Source organism: Styela clava, chromosome 14 (assembly GCF_964204865.1).
Source record: "Styela clava chromosome 14, kaStyClav1.hap1.2, whole genome shotgun sequence".
Classification (NCBI taxonomy): domain Eukaryota; kingdom Metazoa; phylum Chordata; class Ascidiacea; order Stolidobranchia; family Styelidae; genus Styela; species Styela clava.
In genome coordinates this window covers 3070567-3094593 of record NC_135263.1, presented here as the reverse complement: position 1 = coordinate 3094593, position 24027 = coordinate 3070567, and the positions used below count along the sequence as shown (strand labels likewise).

Below are 24027 nucleotides of genomic sequence, written 5' to 3'. Positions count from 1 at the left end.
GTAAACATTTCAGGTCTGATTAATTGAAGAAATGTTATATGGCTCGCACGGAAATGCAATTGAAAATATGTATATTTTATGGCTCTCTTGACCAAAAAGGTTCCCGACCCCTGTTATAAAGCAACCTGCCCATTACAAAAGCATTTTTCCAATGCAAAAAAAAGGGGGGGGGGGCGCGAAGTTCATAAAATTTTTCAAAGGGGGGCGCGGCTCAAAAAGTTTAAGAACCACTGAGCTAGGAGGATAATTGGGACTACGGAAACTTGTACAATGAAACTATACGGACCGTCAAATAAGTATTGGTACGGTACCATTGTTGAAGCGTGAGTAGTTGGAATAAAAAAAAAAATTTTGGACACGTTAGTGGACATAATCGTTTTGCATTTTAAGCTGGCACTCTTCTTCTTCCTGTTCTTATTTGTATTCTTCTTGTTATCTGTCATGAAAAAATCGCGTTTCCCATTGATTACTGGACCATTTGCTTTGAAATTTAGTGAGTAAAGATTATATTTTTTGCTAGAAAGCTATTGCTTTTATTTATTTCAAATATCCTGGTGAGCTGCATTGGATTCGTTTTTTGTGTGCTATGACGTCATCCAAATTCGCCACTGAGTGGCACCATGTGTCCATAGATTTCAAAGCCTATCTATAACCACTGTGAAGCTAGCAGCAAAAATTTTATGCACTGTAACATTCGCTTTAGCTTGTTTACTATGTATTAACAATACGAGGAGTGTAGTAAATGTTTGTTTTGCTTTATTTGCTATTGTGAAACTAATCAAAATGTACACTTTCTTTTAAAAATCATTGGGAACATTTAATTTTTCGCGTGGGTATTTTCTGCGATTCTGTCAGTCACAATTTCGTGTTTTGCTGCTAGCATCACAGAGGTCTATATAATATAGGTCTGAGCATAGCTCTTTTTTTTATTTTTTATTTGGGATTGGGTCGAGCTTGTAACGTGATAGTGAGTACTAGGATAGGAAAATGTTAGTCTTGATTACTTTTTTCCCTTGCGCCTTATTTTGTACCGGTAAAATACTGGTACGCAGTGGAAAGTCTGCAGCTTTCTTCTTTTTGTATCTGGGATTGGCTCGAGCTTGTAAAGTACCGGTACTAGGATAGAAATATGGGGTCTAGTATAGTTTAGTACCACAGGTACTTCCAGTGGGCGTAGCATAACGAATTTTGCATACCGGTATGTTATTCCTAACCCCCGCCTGACTATGCCATCCAAAAATTACGTCACTACGACGTCGCCATCACGTCATAGGTCTTGCCAAAGTATAATTACGATCGCCCAAAATGACATCTGCGCCGCTAATTAACGAACTCGCTAAAGCCAGCGATCTCTCTCCTAGCGTGATCGTTGTGACGAGAAAACAAGAGAGATAGCTTGCTCGATTTCGGGTGCTTGTCTGCGCGTTTTGGACGGCCATTCGCATAATTTGGTGGGCATTATTACGCCACTGTAACGTCGAAATGACGTAATTTTTAGGTGACGTAGTCAGGTGAGGGTGAGGATTGACATATGCAAAAATTGTTGAGCCAGGCCAACTAGAAGTGCATGTGGTACCGTAAAAGCAGGTAACTTCGGATGATTTCACTATATTATGAACAATTTCTCCGCCGTTTATTGTTCAATTGAAGCCAAACTTGGAATATAATACATTGAAGCCTTTCTCCTCGCGATAAACTCGGTTTCATATCAATTAATACTTTTTTTCATTCAAATTATTGACTTTATTTGCCTGCCGATCTGTATTCCAAATGTTTATAACTTCGGATGGCCACTTTTCGCTTTGCGTCACTTCGTCGTGAGAGAGAAATGTCTGCGTGATCAGTGACGCGTGATAACGTCGCTGCGTAGAACTTACGACGCCGTGATTCGTTTTGCGTGTCGCACACTGACGTTCATCTATGACGGCCGTTTTTGTGATTATTAATTCTTCCGGGTCGGCGGACATCAAAGTTTTATATATCTGGTGTACCCGTGTGTTTACATCGGCAACAGCTCTTGAAGACAAGAAGGACTGATTTCAAAACCCAAATTAATTTTGTTCTAATTTAATCTTACGTGTTGGCTTTGATCTTACTTATCACCGTTTGTATACTATTAATCGTTCGAGTTTAAAGCGAACGGTGATATTATTATCGTCGCCGAGATGGAGATATTTATTAAGACGATGGTTGATGTTGTTATGCTTTGCACCCGCGATTGTGCGAATACTGAATTTTTATTTATAATAATGATTGAATAAATCGGCCGTTATGCATTTATACTTGTCATAAGGCTTTTGGTCCTGATAGCGGGTCGGACACTAATTATAACTATTTCCCTCAAGTTTTAACTTTTTTGAACAAAACAATACCCCAACGGTTATTATAGCTAAAACCGTTACCGACTAATTCACAATTTTATCTGCGGAATTTGCGAACTCAGCACTTTACTCGACGATTTTGACAGTGTCGCGCCATAATTATTACCGCTAAATGCTTCAAAATACAACGCATGTAATAATTTTGCCCAGCCCTATTCCTGACGTTTCGCAAAACTAAACCATTTATCTCTTGACTATTCTTAATTTCATGAAAGTGCTATATCTTGCTATTATGATCGTTTCAATACGAAACAAAAATGAGACAACATGGGACAAATGAAAATAAAAAACGGACGAATAAAATAAGTCGTAAAAGTAAAAATGGAAAACAATTTTTAATACAAAACAAAAATGAAACGAATGAAAATAATAAAAAAGAAAAATGGAAGATGAATTACGGTAGGTAGTAAAAGTAAAAAAAATGGAAGTGGACAACAATATGGAACAGTGTAGCTTGTGGCCGTGTTGATAATTCAGATATAATGTATTCACAGGCAGATAGACATGAAACGGATAAAAACGCCAAAAACCTCCAATCTCCTGCTGTGTGCACCTGTGCAGAGTTTCATGCTCACCTGTGCAACATTCTACTCTTAATATATTATCATCGCCGATCGTAAAACCTTGTCATTGTGATAGTATAGATACGCGTATCTGGCTGTTCATCAGCCTTACGTATCAACAACATCTATACGGTCGAAGAATGCCGAAATGTTAACACACAAATTTAATGTGCATTAATCGGATTCACAATAAATAAACAGCATATGACCGGGGCTATAATTAAGTTTTTGTAGGATTTGGTGACGAGGATCAGGTAGGAGTTTTCACTTTATATTTAACTACACGTGGCGCCACATAGTCTGGCGTTCAAATGTCGCAGCGAGTTACGCACGAGCTACGCAATGTGACGTCGGCCTTAAATGAAGCGAAATTGAATCACGTTGTTGACGTCACGTTCAGCGTAAGCACCGTAACGTCGATATTTTGACGAAATTTTTAAATCAAAATAATATATTTTACTTGAATCTCGTACGACATCTCGTGATCACTGTAATTTTCCTTGTACATTGTGTATGCCCTCTAGCGAAGTTAGCGTCGATAGAAGTCGCTATTTTAGCCGCTCAAAAGCGAGGTGTGAATTTTTGGCAAAAAGGTGATTTTTTGTGTCAAAAAATAAATCCTATTAGGCGACTGAATATGATAAGAGATTAAGATATATAAGGACTCTCTATAGAAACTGCCAGAAGCAGAATATGACGTAATTTAGTCGAGATATAAACGATTGAAAATTTCATCCGAAGTTATAAACCATCCGAAGTTACCTGCGTTTACGGTACTAAACTATACCAGACCCGAAATATGTTAGGCTTAGTTACTTTTTTCCATTGCGCCATGTTTTGTACATAAATACTGGTACCGGTACGTAGTATAAAGTCTACAGCTACAAGTAATTTATAGTACAGGTACTGTCGAATGCCACGGTAAATTTTTTTTTTCTTTTGATAAATCTGATTCTTTTTTCCTGAGGAATTCAATGATGACGTTATTAGATTGCGCTTTTTGTAGTATTTTGCGCAACTTCATTATACTGTATTTTTACCTAAAATTGAGGGAAAACAATGTCCAGACGCATCCCAAAGGAGGGGGATCTGATCATCGGTAGTATGGGTTTCTCTGAAACGAGACAATGTCGCTCGATTTGTATAGTGTGCCAATATGGTATACTTTCCACTGAGCTAGTTTTGAAGACAGTACCGGTACCGTAAAGCATGATTTAACTATACTTCAATATACTATAATCAATATCTCTGCTGTTTGTTGTCCAAAGTGTCAAATTTGGAATATATTACATTGATGTAATTCTCTGTGCAAGCATTTAAGTTTTTTGTCGATCTGATCATTTTTTCTTCACTACACCACTAAATATTTAACTTCGGATGGCGAATCACCTCCCTGCGTCACCGCAACTCTAGCAAAAAATTGCATGCGTGAAGACAAAACACTTTTTACGCCGTTGCATAAATGCCAGATGTTCAATCCACGTTGCGAGTGGCGATGATGACAACTGTAGGATTTCTAATGCAGCACTTTCAATTTGTTTTTCTCCCTTATCGTAACTTTAGATCCGAATATTCACTGATCATAGTCGATAATGTTTTGACAGCGTTCATATTTTCCACATCGTATATAGTCGCACAATAAATATTATTGAGCATGCATATGACCGGATTCTTTATTAAATTGACCTATCAAAATGTCGGTCGTTCATAAATCATGGCAAAACACCGATTTGGCAACTTTGATTTATATTACTTTAGTTAAATTCATTGAACGCAACTCATTTGCAACAATGATTCTTGCTATTTATCGCTGATTATATATTATTATATTTACGCAGAATTTCTTGACCGCTTACAATTTAAACCATGCTGCCGATCCAAATGGAGGAGTTTGAATCGTCAAATCGAACGTAAATATTTTTCAATAATTGTCATTTACCGGTAATTAAATTACATTTCCAACATTTGACGCCATGAATTTAAGATCCACAGAAAACTGTTGATGTGTATATCTCAGCCGATATTGATCCAATGGAACAAAATATCGCAGTTTTTTTCAAATCTCTGCCAACTCGTAGGCGCCCGAATGTCTGACGTCGTCTTCAAACTGAGCGACGTCAGGGTGACATCAGTTCAACGTGTGCGTTTAGATGCTATTAGTTTGATAAAAAAAAAATATTTTAATTTTAATTTTTTCTCCAGTCTCCTGCGACATCTCGCGATCAGTCTAATTTTTGACAAAGTTAGCATTGGTAGAAGTCTCAATTTGAGCCGCTCGAAAACGGAGTGTCAATTAATCAAAAAATAAATTAAACTGCGTGATTGAATATGATAACAGATTGAGATATATAAGGACTCACTATAGAAACTGCTAAACGCACAATATAACGCTATTTAGTCGAGATACGAGCGATTGAAAATTTCATCCGAAGTTACAAGGCGTCTGAAGTTACCTGCTTTCACCGTACCTCACATTCTGGAATAGACAATGCAGGCTGATATCCCGCTAGATTGACCAATCAGATAGCCCCTTTTTGAGCTAGTTGCCCACGAGTTTGCATGCGAGCTATCACAGTCATTCTTTTTTTATCTGGATAGCTACAGATGATTTCAGTATAAAAAAACCTGCTTCAGCCAAAATCTACTCACAGTACTGGTACTATGATTTACTTGCCAGATTTCATAATTTCCATTGCACAATGTAGCAGTGTGATTTAGTCAGATTAACATTGCCAGTCAGAAATTATCCAAACCTGACTATAATCAATACCAATAGTTTTTAACTGGACTCTGATTTCAACTACAAGTAAAATAAGTGTGGACTGAGATGGTTTGATAGGTCCGAAATTTAATTTTGGCTAGAATACTATGTATTAGTCTAAAATATTATAAATTAATTGAGAACGCATTTTGAAAAAGGAAATAAATTATAATGGATATTCTGTATTTATATTATTTCAAATTAATGTCAAACCAGATATATTTCAATTTTTCAAAGAAACTGGTAAGAATAAAACAATGCAATAGCCAAAAATGAATCAGCAGCATCATGACAAATGTTCTCTGGATATTGAAACCATTAACAAAAAGATGAAGTTTGAATGCGAAGTATGCGGAAAACAATACTCCATCGAAGGCAACATGAAACGGCACCTCAGAAACCATTTTGCGAAGAAAACTCACGAATGTAATGTTTGTGGAAAAAGATATTTATTCAAATGTGAGTTGGATAAGCACATTGTTTGCCATGTCCATCCAAGGGAAAAACCACATAAATGTGACATATGTGAGAAACGATTTGCTTCTTCAAACAGCTTAAAGAAACATATACTCATTCATTCGGAGAACAGAAAGTACTACCCATGTGAAATATGTGGGAAAAAATTGACAGCTATGAGACATCTGAAAGATCACATGTTGAGTCATATTGGTGTCAAATTGTATAAATGTGAAATATGCGAAAAGAAATTGACTACTGCTGGTGGTTTAAAAGTGCATTTGCGAACTCATTCGAAAGAAAAGCCGTATGCATGTGAGACATGTGGAAAAAAGTTTAGTCGTGGCAGCAACCGCAACAGACATTCGAAAACACATACTGATCAGAGAGGATATAAATGTGAAATTTGTTTGAAAATTTTTAGTTGGAAAAGCAGTCTTAAATTGCATGTAGGAACCCACATTGGAGAAAAGAATTATCAATGTGAAATATGTGGAAAATATTTGACTGGAACACATAATTTGAAATGCCACCAAGTTGTTCATAGTGCAGAAAGAAATCATAATTGTCCATTGTGTAACAAATCATTTAAGCGAGCTTACGATCTGCATAAGCATTTGCGTGTGCACACTGGTTCGAGGAACATTGAATGCAAAATATGCGGAAAGAAATTTAGCAACTCATATAACATGAAAAGGCACATGTTAATTCATACAGCGAAGGAAAGAAATTTTAAATGCGAAGTGTGCGCAAAAACGTTCAAACAACCCTACCATGTGCAAAATCATATGTCAATCCACACTGAACTAAAAGTTCATAAATGTGAAAAGTGTACAAAATCGTTTAGAACAATTTCAAGTTTAAAAAAGCATGTGCATGTGCACAGCATCTCCAAAAGCTTTAAATGTGAAGTGTGTGCAAAAAGATATAAGCACTCTGCGAGTCTATATAGACATTCACTCCTTCATACTGACATGAAATAAATAAAAACATATTATTACAATGTGGTTTATAATTAAGACTTATTGTGTATGTAAATTTCTACTTCTTTCATTATGATTTATCACGACAAGTGAAAGGCCCGTTGTCTGTATTGTCCGATGTGTGACGAGAAGAAGGCTCTGTGTGTTTTATGTGTTACTATTTTTCATTTCGACCGTGTATCTGTTTTAAGATTTAATTGCGTATTTTCAATTTATCTGTTTTTGGATTCGATTCGAACAATTTGGCATAACAAAACTTTGTGTGCTTATTGACCTCTGAGGAGTCAGATCGAGGTTTCACTCCGCTAATACGTCATTTGGAAAGGATACGAAGATAGAGAAGGACACTCTCCACTATATGTGTACCAGGTTAGGACTTGTCCCCCAACTCGTAAAAAAGCTAAAATAAGAAAAATTGGATTAAAATTATGGCCACATACTTTGGGAGTACCTGGCGAATTTTTATGAAAACAATCCGTGATTTTAGCAAAATGCAATTGCACGCATTATTAGCGTATTTTTCAGTCTCCCAAAAAACCAAAACTTTATACGCTGAAAGTGAATTTTGTGCAAGGTATAGAAAATGCAACTGCCTTCAATTCACAGAGCAGTTGCATATTAAAGGGGTATCAACGGGAGCGTGCCCAACTTTTCTGCTGTTCAGAGCGAATTTCTGATAATGGTGCCTCTAAATCGATTCAGGGGATAAACAGATTATAGATGTTGCTATATATGAGAATGGATAAATCAAAGGTCAAGTTGGAGTAAAATGTTCGTATTCTCAATTAAATCACCAAACAAACCAGCAAACTGACACGTATATCCAACTGCCTCTATGCCCCCACTTGGTATCAAATACCAACCCATATACATGCAACATTGATTATAACAACGTAAATTGCAACAAGAGCTAGACTGCTTGTCAGGACAGGTCTTGTTTTTAGTTGGCATAGTTCATAAAAGACGCCTCGGGATTCAATTTAGAAATGATCATTATGGTGCAACCCAATTTCGTACACAAGAAAAACCCTATTAGGCCGCGAGCCAAGGCTATTTATCTTTCAGTTTCGTAGCGCACATAAGGTAACTACCTGAAAATGATTTTAAAATGTTTCTTAGAAATTTAGTAACAAATATTGCCTTGTTCCCACTTCCAAAAGTTGCACGTTTTACAGAAAAGACGCTTTTTCTACAATAAATATGTGTTACCATCTGTCCTATTTTCTCTGCTTTTCCGGTATCATGGGCCAATGAACCCAGGTACAATCAAATTAGTCAGCTGTAGGTGGATCCCCAGTGGTCGGATGAATATCAGATGTACTACTACTGCTCGCTTTTGCGTTGAGTAGCCTTACCATAGTTTTTTTCTGTTATAATTACGTCAGTTATTCTAAGGAGGTGTTGAAAAGTATAGGTAAGATATTAAACACTTGTATACCCTTACCATAAATAGCAATTTTAGTTGAGCACTAGCTCATAAGACGTTGTTAAATAGGTACGGTGCGGTAACTCCAAGGAAAGCTAGACCTAGAATAATATGTCACAAACAACGATATTTTCTGGCTTGCATGAAATGTTCGTGATTAATTTAATGACTCTTTTTGACTATTCAGCAGACTGATACTACTATAAAGGCCACAGCATATTTGGAAATAGAAATTAATGGCTGTTTCTGTAATGCACGGTTGTGTGAAAGAGAAGAAAATAATCAATTTTACTAATGTCGATTGGTCTAAATCTAAATTCATAGAGTCGACAAGAACCTGGGAAGCAATGATAAGTTATGCCGGAGTGGAAAGTAAAGTAGCATTGGAAACGATGGAGAGGTGAGAAATCAATATTCGCTATTTGATTGAGATTTCAGATCATAGGCTATTGATAAATATAACATAATCGCTATTTGATTAAGTGTGTTTCCATGGACAATATTACTAGGACGCAGTAGGACGCGCATTCCTTATATGGTCAACGATGTGACGTCATGGCGCGTCCTAGTACGTCCTACTTCTTCACTGGGTTTTCGTCCTACTGAGTCCTAGTATTCAAGACGCTTATACGTTATTTTCCGTTATAGCGACTTTCGATGTTTCTCGCAGATGACATTTTTGCGGCTTTTCTTCGTGGGGGATCCACATGGGTTTAAACTTGTCAGTTGTAAGTAATGGCATTGCAAGATGCGGTACCGTACCTCAACCTTCAAACTCACGATGGCAGATGAAGAATTAGTGTAAACGGTACGGTAGCAGACTAAACATTCAACGGTACCGGATCTCTCGATAACTTTTTATGTAGACTAATGCTTACTTCTCAAGCCTGTATTCTTTTTATTTTGTACGGTATCACATATGCCGTATGGACAACCTATTGGACCATTAACTTATTTAATTTTCGTGAATGCTGTGATTGCTTCAACAACTGTTGGGTTAGTAGGATATCTTGATATAAATACGGACACCAACAGTATCTACAATTTTTCGTCCAAAACATTGGCAGATTTAATACTAGACAAATACAAGTGAGTGAACAAAATTTATACATACTGACATACCGGTAGCTTACTAGGCTATAACCATTATTCATTTTTTTTATTTGTTTGTATATTTTTCTTATTACTGAGTAATTTATTTGATTTCAAGTCTCGCTTTTTCAACTTCCAACCTTACCATGTCTTGATTATTTGTTGTGTCGTGAACTCGAAGAATAGACGATGTTTGTAGATATTCAAAATGTATTACAGAAACACGCAGTCATCGACTGAACATCAACATAAGAAGAAGGGTGAGCGAGAAAACCAAGGTCACTCATGCATGAAATAATGGGAGCCATAACACAGTATACCACATTATTGTATGAGTGTGTGTGCTTTATTTTTTTTTTATATACTTTTGGGTGAGCGAACACGTACTACTTTTTTTTATCGATACCTTTCCATCTAAAATTTGTACGCTTCAAAACTTACCTAGGTTTTGTTTGCTCTCCCGATTCTTTCTTTTTTTTGTTTTTATCTATTATTTTATTGTCTACTGCTGATTATGGAGTCGAAATAAAGTTATACTTATACCGTAGCTGGTATAGCCTATCAAATGAAAACTTTTGCCACAGCTATCTTGTTTTGATTTGAGTTTTGCTTTCTAAATGGATTTTGTTTTTATATTTGACTGTGCATATTTTATATAGATTTTGTCAACTATTTTGTGTGTCTTTGTTTGTAAAAAGCCACTGTTAATATGTTTTTATTTTGTTTTGCATATTTCTGTTTTATTGTTCTCAATTCAAACTTGTAAATGTGTTTGTTAACTGACTGTTGTATGTGTTCAGTTTATCCCTATGTCAGTTTTGCTTTCTGATTGGATTTTGTTTTTATATTTGTCTGTGCATAGTTTATATAGATTTTGTCAACTATTTTGTGTATCTTTATTTGTAAAAAGCCACTGTTAATATGTTATTATTTTGTTTTGCATATTTCTGTTTTATTGTACTCCCCGTCGAACTTGTAAATGTTTTTGTTAACTGACTGTTGTATGTGTTCAGTTTATCCCTATGTCTGTCTAATTTATTTTTCCCATGTATATATGTATTTTGTTGTTGCGCATTCAATCATGTTTCTGTGTTATTGTGCTTCCATGTCTAGTTTATTTTTTCATGTTTTGTGTGTCAAATATATACATTTTGCAATAAGGAAAAATTGCTTCCTCATTAAACCAGTTGTGTACAGATTGGCAGGGCAAAGTTAGATGGTATGATAGTTGTCATATTGAGGAGAAAGGGAATTGATTTTTATTTAGAATGTTCAGTTGGTCACCAGAAGCGACATTCGACTTGATCGATGCTGCTAAGCAGGTTAAGCTGGTTGAGAAAAGCGACAGCACTGCGGTTAGAAATGTTGTTGTGATGAAGGAGGTGGCGAGAATGCTAGTGGAGAAGGGATATCGCGATATGGACGTGTAAGTTTGCCACGAAATATAAAAATGTTAGCCAGGGATGGCCAATACCGAATAGTTCACTATTTCGAATACATTCGAAATTATTTTTTTCGAATATGAAATTTCGAATACTTCGAAAATAAAATCCACTAATTGAAGCTTATCTAAATGTATGTAGGAATTTCCATACAATGAGCAAAGGAATAACTGCTATCTACAAGTTACAACCTAGCTATATTACCAGGCATTTCATATTTGCAGATTATTGCAGTATATATTTTATATACCATGAGTCATGTTAACAGAATTAAATTAGTACGACAATAGTGGTATCGATGATGGATTTGAATATTTGCGCAACACAAAATCACCCTAGTAAAACGCCCATACTTTTAAATACCAACCATTATCCAAATTATTTGTCGAAAAGCGGGATAGAGTATGAGGTATTTTTCCGACTTGTGACAATTTTTTCGTGAGTACAAAAATACGAATCAAAAATTAATTATATTTGGGAACTTTACCACACATTTTAAGTCCGCAGATCGCCGTTGTATGTTTGAGTAATAATACTTTTATTATTTCATAAATATGAAAATAGGAATCAAAAACAATTTATAATCGGGTAGTTTACCACACATTGAAAGTCCACAGATCGCCTTGTATTTTGTAAATACGAAAATAGGAATCAAAAATTAATATTAATCGCGAGTTTGCCACACAATTTATGACCACAGATTGCCGTGTACTCACGAAAAATTGTCACAAGTCGGAAAAAGAATTTATATTTTATCCCGCTCTTGGGAACTAATTTGTATAATGGTTGCCATTGGTTTGTATTTAAAAGTATGGACTTTTTACTAGGATGATTTTGTGCTGCGCAAAATATTCGAATCCATGACCGATACTACTACTTAAAATGCCTTACCGTGTTAATTTAATTCTATTATCATAACTCAAATGTTGGTAAATCGGGCAGTTTACCACACATTTGAAGGCCACAGATCGCCGTTGCATTTTAGAATTATTAGTTTTATTATTTTGTAAACACGAATCCGAAATTAATTATAATTGGGCAGTTTACCACGTATTTCATGTCCACAAATACCCGTTGTATTTGGCATTAATACTTTCATTATTTTATCAATATAAAAATAGGAATCAATATTTAATAATATCGGTCAGTTTACTACACATTTTATGTCCACAGATTGTCGATACAACCATGAGTTACGTTGAACAGAATTGAATTAATACGGCATGACATTTTAAATGCTGGTACCAGTCATGGATTGGATTATTTTGCGCTATAAAAAATCATCCTGGAAAGGATCGATACTTTTAACAATCGTTATCAGAATTATTTGCCAGAAATTATTTTCTAATAAATCGACTTGTTTTTCCAGCTTGTGACAATTTATTGGATATCGTAACAATTACGGCTATAAATACCGTATTTCCCGGCTAATAAGTCCACATGGCAAATAGGACGATGTCTATTTTTAGCACTTAAAAAAGGGGTTTTTCCATATAGGCCTCCAATAAGACGGGTAGAAAAATTCGCTAATAATTTTATATGTTTAGAACCAGATCATGTTAGTTTGGTAGAATCATACTCACAGAATTAACTATTTTTAACAATTGAGCGGTAAATTTAAGTTGTAAAGCGGCAATCATTTTGGACAACCTATTAACCCGAATGTTGAAATAATTTTGGAATGTGATAAGTACTACCCTGTACGTCCACGGGTTATTTCACAGCTGTGTTTTCCTGTCCCTGTCGTGTTTTGCTGAATCGGCAAAACGAAAGGGTCACAAATCACTTTATCTTGGTGGCCGTGTTCCTCTTTAAAGTAACGATAACCAGCCTGCGATTAAATATCATGATTGGCAGACCCTAAGACCCAAATATAAGGTTACACAAATCATGCTTGAGAAGACTCATGCGAATAATAAGCAGGCCACATAGAAATAAAAGAAACATACTTTCTCAATTTTTCGACGTAATGGAAATGAATTTGTAAATTAAAAGCCTGGTACACGAATGTCGGCAATGTCCACCTACGCAAACGTGCAAATGTGTCGCAACACTATGCGACGTACGGTCGCACAGAATATAAACAATCAAAGTGCCGATTTAAAAAGTCGTTTAAAGATTCCCGTAAAAAAAAAAAAAACGAAACACCACGTTTACGGCGAAAAGTGGCTACTATTCGGAATTATTCGAAAATCAGCCGAAAAGGTATTCGAATACCTTGATATTCGAATATATTCGAATATTCGATTCGTTTTGGACAACCCTGATGTTAGCCTGGTTTATATTAGGAGTGAATTTTCCACACTCGCTACAAAAATAAGTGAAGATTTTTTCATGCTGCTTGAATAGTGTTACTGTGAAGAACAAGTGGAAGCGGTTTAAGGCAAAATATAATCATATTAGAACAAAAACGTCACAATCTGGAGAAAGTCCTAGGTCTGCGTTGAATTGGCCATATTTTAGGGCCATGCATGAGCTTCTTGGCTCCAGACCAAGAGTGCAGGTGAGTAGTTAAATAATTTTGAAGCTAGCAAGTTTTGTAATTTTATGATTTTCATGTTTTACACTGTTTTATTATTTGCTTCTACTCAATTTTTTTATCGCCGTGATTGATATTTGAATAATCATTTATTTATATTTTCAGGCTTTGGCCTCCATGATTGGTGTCGATACCAGTGAGCCGCCAATCGTGCAAGGTGAGCCGTCAATCGTGCAAGGCCATAGTTTCGACGCAACCGTCACTCAGTTTGTGGCTGAAATAGAGGGTCAGTACAGGATATTATGCAATGAAATTGGTGGAAGGCATCATCAAACTCTTTTTTAACTTTAATACAATATTTTTAGTTGACAATCTAGATAGCAGTCTCCTGCAAGAAGAGTCGGAGGGTGAGTTGCAACAGGAACTGCCGCAAGGTTTGTCGAAGAGTCATTTTTAATTTTTTATGTTTATGATTAGCGTCTCCGAACCGAATTACGGTTTGAGGCAATGTATTTATAAATTATTGTAATATGCTTTATCTTCAGTTGATGAAAGTGTCAGCCATGCTCCACCAACTTCAAACCAGCGAGGCAGGAGAAGACAGGGTAGCAGAGAAAATTATGGTTAGTGGAACCTAGACATATACTGTAAGAATTACTGGATGGTGGCACATCATTGCTGTTACTGATGTTCTATTTTAAAACTTTCAGATTCCAGAACTGAAGCTCTCTTGAGAGTATTTCGGGAAGAATGTGAAAAAGATAGACTTGCATTTGCATCAGCTTTGGAGAATTTAACAAATAAAATATTAGAGAAACTGTAATAATTATGAATTATTTATTCAACTATAACAAGGCAAAATTGAACAGAAATTGAAAAATAAGTAAAATAACAAATAGTCACACACGCCTATACAGTTCAAAAAGGTAGTCGGCAATGACCCCCTGGGCGTTATTTTTAGCCCCTTCATCTCGGATGCCAATAGTTGGAGGTTGTGGCGCTTCATTCAAGGGATTCCTTGGCACTGGGGCTTGTTCGGTTTCGCAAATATTGTGCATTATACAACATGCTGCAATGATCTTCGGTGCCTCAGCGACTCTAACATCTAGCCGCCGAAGAATCCGCCACCTGGCTTTCAGCCGGCCAAAACAGTTTTCCACTGTTACACGTACCTGCAGAAATAGCTCATGCTTATTTGATTATAACATGTGTGTGTTTGAACACATAAAAGTGCCTGTTTACCTTACTATGGTGCTCATTATATCTCTCTTGCCTGGGCGTGAGAGAAGACCCAGTGTATGGGCGTAACAGCCATGGTAAAGAGGGGTACGCGCTATCACCAACGATGCATAAGGGCACTGGAGATCCATTAATGGTGATCTCACCCTGCGCCAGAATACAATATTTAGTAGGAATCAACATAATTCTAGAGTCTGGAATGCTCAAGCTGTCTTACCGAAGGGAGCATCTCAGAGTTCCTGTATAGTCCAGAAGCTCTCAAGACTGTAGCATCGTGAACGCTGCCTGGCATCTTGATACTGATGTCTCTGAATCTGATATTTAACACTAACAAATAACACTACAGAATGATATCAAAATTCTATCTTTTATTGCACAGACATGAACAAAAAACAACACAAAAAAAACGACATTGATTTCACATACAACAGAAGACAGTAAATGGACAATGACATAAAACATGACAAGACATAAAGTGTGATTGACTTGAACAAACAAAAGTCTTAGTGCCAACACAAAAACTGTGGTGTAGTCGCATTTTTATAATTTGCCCATTTTTCCCATATAACACATAACAAAAAACCATAATGTAATAAAATAAGCCCATAATTTGCCCATATAACACATAACAAAAACCATAATGTAATAAAATAAGTCAATAGTACACTAGCAAAAACTTAAAAAATGTACTAACCTGTAGTGATTGTCAGCTACAGCCTGTAGGACTATAGATGAGTACATTTTTCGATTCACATAATCTCTTAACCCAGATCTTGATGGTTTAATGTGAATGTGGCTCCCATCTATAGCCCCGAAACATTGTGGAAACCCAGTTAGTTGCTGATTGGCTGCTGCGATGGATTTTGCTTCAGCAGCGGTTGGTAGAAAAATGAATTTCTTTCGATGCTTGCACATTCACAAAATCTACTCAGATATGGATAAATGAGAATACAAGCAATCATGAAAGTGAAACATGCTCAACTATTGGTGAAATATACATACCTGTGCAAATACCTGTGAACAGATGTTCGATGTACCCCAAACATGTTCCCTGTGGTCCTAAACTCAGCGGTTGATCCCAATTGGTATACTGCAATTGCAATTCGTTTGTGTAGCGATAGTGGCGTACGAACACACCTTTCGTCTACATAAAAAGAATGCACAAATGTGTAAACATAATGAAGGAGCCTTGAAACTTTATGCAACTGTAAATTATGTCTTCAATGTTAGGTAGTTCGCATTGTTAAATAAGATAATATCATTAAATAAATCTTTTACCCGGCTCTAATTCGCTACGTAATAATGTTGTCAACATAGAAAATGTTTCTTTTCGTATTCTAAAATTCGATAACCATTGTTGTTCACTGTAATTTTTCATCGCATTTAGCCACCAATCATCTGGCCTGAAAAGCATATTGTCAAAAGTTTAGCTCATATGGTACTGCTGTTACCGTACGAACACACTAAATTTATGCTCGATATAGGCTAATATGTTACCCACGGTGCTATTATGATTTAATAAGTTACCGTAGTTTGTTTTGTACATGCCCGTATATAGAATAAAGGAATTACCGGTACTCCATCCATATTTTTCTTGGAATTCTTTCCGTTCCCCATTGAGTCAACGCCAGCAACGTCCTGGACCGCCTAATTCTTCTTGTGTGCCACCATAAGACCAGCGCCTGTACCGGTACCGCGAAAAAAAACGCTAATAAATTCTTCACTCTGTCCATACCGGTATTCAAAATAATATCGAGAGAGAAATCTAAGGACAAACACGGGTAACAGATTCATATGAATTGGGGAAATCCCAACGCAACCAAAATATTTACAGCGGAGATCACTCAGGCCGAACGAAGATGACACAATTCAAGATCATCCGAGCGTGTACTTATTTTACCCATAATGCACCTCGACTTTAAATTCTTGATTGCGTGGAAACAGGTCGCGGTTTTGTGTCCTAGTCCGCCCGAGTACACGCGCCCGACTGCGCCCTAGTCCGTCCTAGTAATATTGTCCATGGAAACACACTTATTGAGTTACAATATTTATAAGTTACAACCAAAATACATAAAGTGTGATGGATTGAAGATCATCAGACATCATTACAATTCAGCAATATGGCAAAAGCAATGACATATGCTGATACTTTACGACAACAAGATATAAAGGACCGAAATACTGTTAATCGTTCAAGATGTATGTTTCTCAGATTCGAAAGCACACCAAGAAGGGAAGACATATAGGAATTATTTGAAAAACTTCAAATACCCTTCACCAAATTAGAAGGTTTTGTCCAATATCAAATGCTAGTGTAGATGTGACATTCAAAAGCAGAGAATTTGCAGTTCAAGTTGATGCAAAACTATGGAAAATCAAAAGAGAAGGTTCATTAGAATTACATTTCATCGTCTTTATGTAGCTTAAGTGCAGTGTTTATTAATTGGGTACCCATTCCAATAGACAATGACGAAGTTCTGAATTATTTCAGAGAGTTCCATGGAAGTGCAGAAGATATGGTTGAGTTACTTGATAAAAAGAGTCTAAAGAATGGAATTCGTCGTTTTTTTGTGAAAAAGGAAAATTTAAATCAGTATCCTATCAAAAGCTTTGTAAAAATAAAAGGTCATACGATGTTGGTTAAATATTGGGGACAAACTCCGACATGTAGACTATGTGGCAAAGAAAGTCATATAATGCAACACTGCCAACTGTTTATCCCAAGAGGTCAAAGAAATCAAGTTGAAACAAGACGAACATCTAGAGAACGATTGGAAAGAACAAAAGCAATATCGAATCAAACCAAAGTAGTACAAAACTGTGATAAAGAGGGTGAAGAGGAAATTAGAGAAAATGAACAAACAGAAGTGAGCAAAAATGCTACTATACAAAATGTCGGTGATGAAAATGAAAAATTGCAGCAAAATGAAGAAGAAGCCATGGAAACTAGTGAAGATTTGATACCTATTGTTCGTGATGAAAGGCATGAAGTAAAAGGATCACAAGCAAGCACTCCTGAATGTATAAATAGAGAAAAGAGAAATGTGGGAGAAAACCAGCTGACCACTGTTGAAGAAAATGATTCGAAAAGAATTGAAAATTTCTTTGGAAATCTTTCTGACATAAGCTCTGCTAATGATGAAAATGAAGAAAAAAGAATAAATTCAAGTTCCAGTAGTGAAAAAAATGATGAAACTGTTTCTTATGGATTAAACAATGATGGGGAAGTTATTGCTGTCACAGAGTGTACTAGTAACACCTCAGATAACTCAAGTGAAACTCAGGAAACAAATAGAGATAATTTAGAATTGAAAAATGATAGAAAAATTGCAAGAAAAGGGAAAAAATCATGTTACGGTTTTTGGGGGGGGACACTAATTGTGTGCACAATGTAATAATAGATAGGGGTATATCTACAGGAGATATGTATGATAAAAAATATGTCTCAAAGAATTTGAATGATTTGATCGCATTCTATAATCTAGTAGACTCTTACCAACGTTTACAAGGCCAAAAACAAATTTTCACATGGAGAAATAATAACACCAAGGCAAGACTTGATAGATTATATTGTTCAGCTGGAAGTTTAATTAGTGAAGCAAAAAGTACAGCAACAGTACACTCAGATCATGACATGTATGTAATAAAAGTACAGTTGAAAGCAAATGAGGTAGAAAGAGGAAAGGGATTTTGGAAAAATAATGTAACTGTTTATGCCGATGAAAATTTTCTAGATGAATTGAAAAGTAGATGGGCACAATGGAAAACATTGCAAATTCTGTTTAAAACAAAAATTGAGTGGTGGAGTAGAATCAAAGAAAAACTTAAAGAACTGGTCATAAAACATTCTGTGAGACTTGCAAGGGAAAATAGGAAAGCAGAAGAAGATGAAAACAAACAACTCGAAGAAATCAAAAGACAGCTTGATGAAGGAAAAAAACTAATCACTAAATTTAAAGAAGTGAAACAAAAAATAGCAGCAAAAAGCAGAGAGAAAAGGAGGAAAATGCTGATAAAGAACCAATCAAATGAATTTGATAAAAGAGAAAAATGCAATAGATGGTTCTTTGAAAAGTTAAAGAATCGACATAATGATAATGTAATTGAAAGTCTAAAACAGAATGATGGGACAAAATGTAAAGAAATAGAAAAAAAGTTGGATATCTCTAGACAATTTTATGAAAAACTATATAAGAAAAATGAAAACATTACTGAAGTTCAGAGGAAGTTTATAGATGCAATTCCTGATTCAAAGAAAATAAATGAAGAAGAAGCTGATACTCTGCAAACAAATATTGAAGATGATGAATGAGATAAAGGAAATTGTAATTAAACTGAAAGATGGTAAAACACCAGGACCGGACGGAATGAGTAATGAATTTTATAAACAGTGTTGGTCAATTGTTGTAGAAGAATTTACTGAAGTACTACAAGAAATGTTTAGTGAAAACCAAGTTACAGATAAAATTAGGATATATTACTTTAATACACAAAGGTGGTGATAAAGAAAAGATAGAAAACTATAGACCAATTACTCTACTAAATAGTGATTATAAAATATTAACAAAAGTTTTTGCAAATAGAATAAAAAAGCTGTTACATAAAATGATAAGTGAAAACCAAGCGGCAGTTCCAGGAAAAAAACCAAGTGATATCTTCATAACCATAAGAGATATATGTGATGCAGCAAAAGGAAAAAAATATGCGAAGAAACATTGTTGTCACTAGATTTTCAGAAAGCCTTTGATTCAATGGATTGGGAATTCTTAGGTAAAACAATGGAGAAATTTGGAATGAAAAACAGAATAATCAAATTTATTTCAGCTCTATATAATAATACAAGTTCATCTGTTATTATAAATGGGTTTATTGGAAATAGCTTTACAATTGAAAGAGGACTTAGGCAAGGGGATTCTTTAAGTATGTATATGCTTTTACTAACACTTCAGCCATTAGTAGAATCTATTAATAATAACCCGAAAATAGAAAGTATAAGAAAGCCAGGAAATAAAGAAATAAAAATTGTTGGGTTCGCGGATGACGTTATACTCACATTTAGATCAGAAATATCACTTTTAAATGCATTATCAGTTTTAGAACAGTTCGAGAAAGCTACTGGCATGAGATTAAATAGAAAAAAGACAAAATTGCTGAGAATTGGGAGTTGGAAGAAGTGTTTACAGATCCCTTTAGGAGAAATTAAAGAACATGAAAAAATTGAGGTCCTTGGTGTGACATCTCGAAATGAAAATACAACTATTGAAAACTGGAATAATGGCTTGGAAAGTTGAAAGAAAAAACCCAAGATCTATTGAAATTTAAACTTACCTTTGATGGAAAAAATTTGTTGGTAAAAGCTAAAATGTTGCCCATGGTTTTACATCTGGCAAGAGTATTCCCAATACCTCATGTAATAGCAAATAGAATTAATACTGAAGTCATGAAATTTGTTTTTGATGGCAAACCGAAGTTGTTATCAATTGAAGCTATGAGTAAATCTAAAATGTCATGTGGATATGAAGTATATGATATACCTGTATTTTTGATGTGTCTGTATATAATGAGTGTGCATGAATATTATACATGGGGATCATGTGAAACAGAAAATAGATCTGGAAATATGGAATGGTTGGAATATAATATTGGTCAACAATTAAGTGTAATCATCGGCATACAAGCAAAAAATGATATTACCCATGATGTAAAACCAAGTTATTTTTACAATGCTCTATTAGAATTTATAAGAATGCACAATATTACTGTGAAAGAAATTGCAGAAGGAGATCATGGAACCATATATAAAAGAATTGTCAATAATATGAATTCAGAATTGGTTAATTTTTTGTATCCTGTTGATGTAAACAATTGTTGCAAAAATATTCATGGAGGTATCTTGGCAAATTATGTAAAAACGTTCAATTTCGAGATTATGTGGAAAATTCTACAAACTACAAAAAACTAAACCCAAAATAAAGTTTATTGCGGGTAATGATATTTGTGTTCTATGTAATAAAGAACCTGAATATAATGAACATTTGTTTTGGAAATGTTTATTCTTACAGGACATATATGATTATATTTATGATATTATCATTAAGTTTTGTAATTGTCAATTTTTAAAAACGCTTCAAACATGCATAATGGGTGGACAGGAGTATCCAAATGCTACTTCTTCTCAAATAGATGCTTTGATATTGCTCCTGTCTACTGTTAGATTTAAAGTATGGATGGAACGAAATGATGTTATATTTCAAGGAGTTACTCCAGATGTAACAAGGGTGAAAGAAAAAGTTAGAAGGGGGTTAAAACACAGGCTTAATTTAGAAAGGCATAGGAATGATAACAAATATGTTAATATATTAAATATATGCCAATGTTTTTGATAGATGTAAGAAATATTGTTTTAAATTAATCTAAGACCAATGGTGTGAATTATTCATTTGCTAATTGTCATTTTTGTTTTTATGTAACTATTGTTAATAACCTGAATGTTTGATTATATTAATGATATGTATTTGAAAAAATTGGATGATACTAATGCTGAATGAAACATACAATAATAATGATGGGGATCATATTGGATGATGACGTGTAATGTGATGAACCTTATTGTATATATGTATTGTATGTATGTATTGTATATATGTATATATCAACACATATTAAAAAAAAAGAGAAATCAAGTTGTAGACAGACAGTTGATGTTTCAAAATATTCGGTAGTCTATAGTCCATACTCATACTGTCATAGGGCATTTCAGACTGTGATATATCAAAATTTAGTGTAGATATAGTCTAGTAATGGTATGCAAACACTGCTGGACTGTAGTACATGCAATAGGCATATATACGCTCATTTTGTGCATCAGATAAAATGCATTATGTATTCAGGGTATTAGTTAGCATTTAGTGGTATTTTTACACTCATGCTGTTCTAAATAGGATTTTCTTCCTCATTTTAGATACTGTACCACTAAAGAAAACGGCAATGTTCCACGAATCCGACCTAACTCAGGCTCTAATCCCTGCTGCTATCAGTGCTATAAAATGGATTAAACAAGAAGTCTTGAAGCGTAAAGGTATATGAGAAACATAATAGTTGCAAACAGCTTAGATGGGCTATTAATATTGAAATACTTTAGCACTTTTCTGCAATTGGAACTGCCCATCAAACTCATGTTGGAGACTTCATTGAGGTTTTCAATTCATTTTTTTCTCAACTATGAAGATCTTTTGAGGTTAACGAGGCATTTGTTTGTTCACTGTATGAAGAATGTAAATGATACCAGGGCACGTCTATTTAACACTGGCAAACATAAGGATTATACTCTTCTACCCAACAATGACTCACTGAAGAAGCATGTGGCCCTCAAATCAGTTCTTGAGTTGGCAAACTGCAAGTGTAAGAAAAATAGTCAGAATAATTTATGCAAGTGTGCCAAAATCAACTTGAATTGCACAGATTTTTGTTTTTGTATTGACTGCAAAAATCACAGTACACTTATAGAGGAAAAGTCGATCTACAAGATGGTGGATTTCGAAAACAATTCAGAAAAAAGTGAATTAGATAGTGCAGTTGATTTATTAAGTATCATTTATTTGTTTGTTTTTTCCGGATATTTGTTAGTGTCGTAATCCTGTTTCTAAAAATAATATTGCCTTTGTTCAAATACATAACCACATAAACTAAAAAAAGACTAATTGTAATATTTTTGTTCACTATGTTATGTACATATTGTACATTCATTTAATTTTCTTGAATTTTCCGGTAAATTTCTAAGTGAGAAATAACTGTTTTATTTGTGTTTTAGTGCTCACGATGTTAATTTGTGACTTCATTGCTTAAAAATAAATACGTTTGATAGTTTCCATAAAATGGATGTAGCTTTTTATGCTGTTCTTGTTGTACAGGTTATTACATAAAATTCATTCGCTAATGTGAATCAGCGTTGTTGGCGTCGCTGCTTTCGAGGTCACTCGCGACTCCAGTCACACAAAGTATTTTTTGTTGTTGGTTACATGTATGCCATATTTTTCGTAATCTACCTAATAAATTATGATTGACTGAGGAAGTCCGATTTTGGTCAGGCAAAACTTTACAGGAATACATTTGTGTTAGTGTGCTGTAGGGCTCTCGAATTGCATAGTTCTTATGTATTATGGTTATTGAATTACCGGAAACCTCTTATATTCAATTTCGCATCAGGATTGTGGAACAAGCTGTAATGCGTTCAGTATGTTCATTTCCACACAAAACTTAAGAATTTATTTAGTTACCAGATGTGCGCTACGAAACTCATTTTCTGGGCCTTTTCAAGGCTTCGTCTAACGGCCTATATCCGTGGTGGGGATCAACAAGTGTTTAATAACTTACTTATACATTTTTCAACAACGTCATAGCATAACTTAACTAACAATAACTAAACAGGGCTATGGAAAGGCTGCCCAACTCAACGCAAGGTCGAGCAGTAATAACTAATATTCATCCGCTCGCTAACAGCTGATTCGATTCAATTGTTACGTCATGCAGAAGTCATTGTTCATTGCCGAAAATGTAGAGAATATAGGACAGATCGTAGCACATATTTCTTGTAGTAAAAGCGTCTTTTCCGTGAAACGTGCAACTTTTGGAAGTGGGAACAAGGCAGTATTTGTTACTAAATTTTTAAGGAACATTTCAAAATCATTTTCAGGTTGTTACCTGATGTGCGCTAGGCGTTTTTCAGAGCCTCTGCTCGCGGTCTGTATTGTGGAGAAGTATGTGGGGAATGTTTTAAGAATTGCAATAATTTAAATCATCATACGCGAATTCATACAGGAGAGAAGCAATATTCCTTTAAATTATGTAAAAGGTGCACTACCAGGTCGTTTGAATGACCATACGTAAATTCATACTGGAGAAAAGCGTTATAAATCATGTGGCAAATGTTTTGCAAGATCCAATTCTCCAAACGTCCATATACGGGGACATACAGGAGAGAAGCTATATTCTTGTAAAATATGTGACAAATGCCTCAGTATTTTAAATATCCACCATATAAAAACGCATACCAGAGAAAAGCTATATTTTTGTGAGATGCTTGGAAAGTGTTTCAGGCAATCAAATAATTTAAAGTATCGTATGCGAAGAGGCCACAGCTTCGCAGCAAAAATAAGCATGCAAGAATTTATATATACATATTCTTGTAAATCACGTGGAAAACAGT

At 35.1% G+C, this 24027-nt stretch overlaps 2 protein-coding genes and 1 long non-coding RNA gene across 3 annotated transcripts; all 3 read left to right on the top strand.

The window, feature by feature from the left end:
- Positions 1-4486: 4486 nt before the first annotated feature.
- LOC120341484 (uncharacterized) lies at positions 4487-7422 on the top strand. Its single transcript, XM_039409997.2, has 2 exons — positions 4487-4854; positions 5943-7422. The coding sequence occupies exon 2, from the start codon at positions 5978-5980 to the stop codon at positions 7142-7144; it is 1167 nt and encodes a 388-aa protein (XP_039265931.2). The 5' UTR covers positions 4487-4854; positions 5943-5977; the 3' UTR covers positions 7145-7422.
- Positions 7423-8471: 1049 nt separating this feature from the next.
- LOC144431948 (uncharacterized) lies at positions 8472-22633 on the top strand. Its single transcript, XR_013480294.1, has 2 exons — positions 8472-8970; positions 21784-22633. It is a non-coding gene; the product is annotated as an uncharacterized LOC144431948 (long non-coding RNA).
- Positions 13464-14406, top strand: LOC120337425 (uncharacterized). The gene is made up of 5 exons (XM_078120011.1): positions 13464-13607; positions 13749-13869; positions 13949-14017; positions 14129-14206; positions 14294-14406. Exons 1-5 carry the CDS (start codon positions 13572-13574, stop codon positions 14404-14406), a joined length of 417 nt encoding a protein of 138 aa, XP_077976137.1. The 5' UTR covers positions 13464-13571.
- Positions 22634-24027: the final 1394 nt, after the last annotated feature.

Coding starts and splice junctions, on each gene's coding strand:
- LOC120341484 (XM_039409997.2), top strand. CDS start 5,978: ATGAATCAGCAGCATCATGACAAATGTTCTCTGGATATTGAAACCATT.
- LOC120337425 (XM_078120011.1), top strand. CDS start 13,572: ATGCATGAGCTTCTTGGCTCCAGACCAAGAGTGCAG. Junction 13,608..13,748: donor GCTCCAGACCAAGAGTGCAG/GTGAGTAGTTAA, acceptor TTATATTTTCAG/GCTTTGGCCTCCATGATTGG. Junction 14,018..14,128: donor GCAACAGGAACTGCCGCAAG/GTTTGTCGAAGA, acceptor CTTTATCTTCAG/TTGATGAAAGTGTCAGCCAT.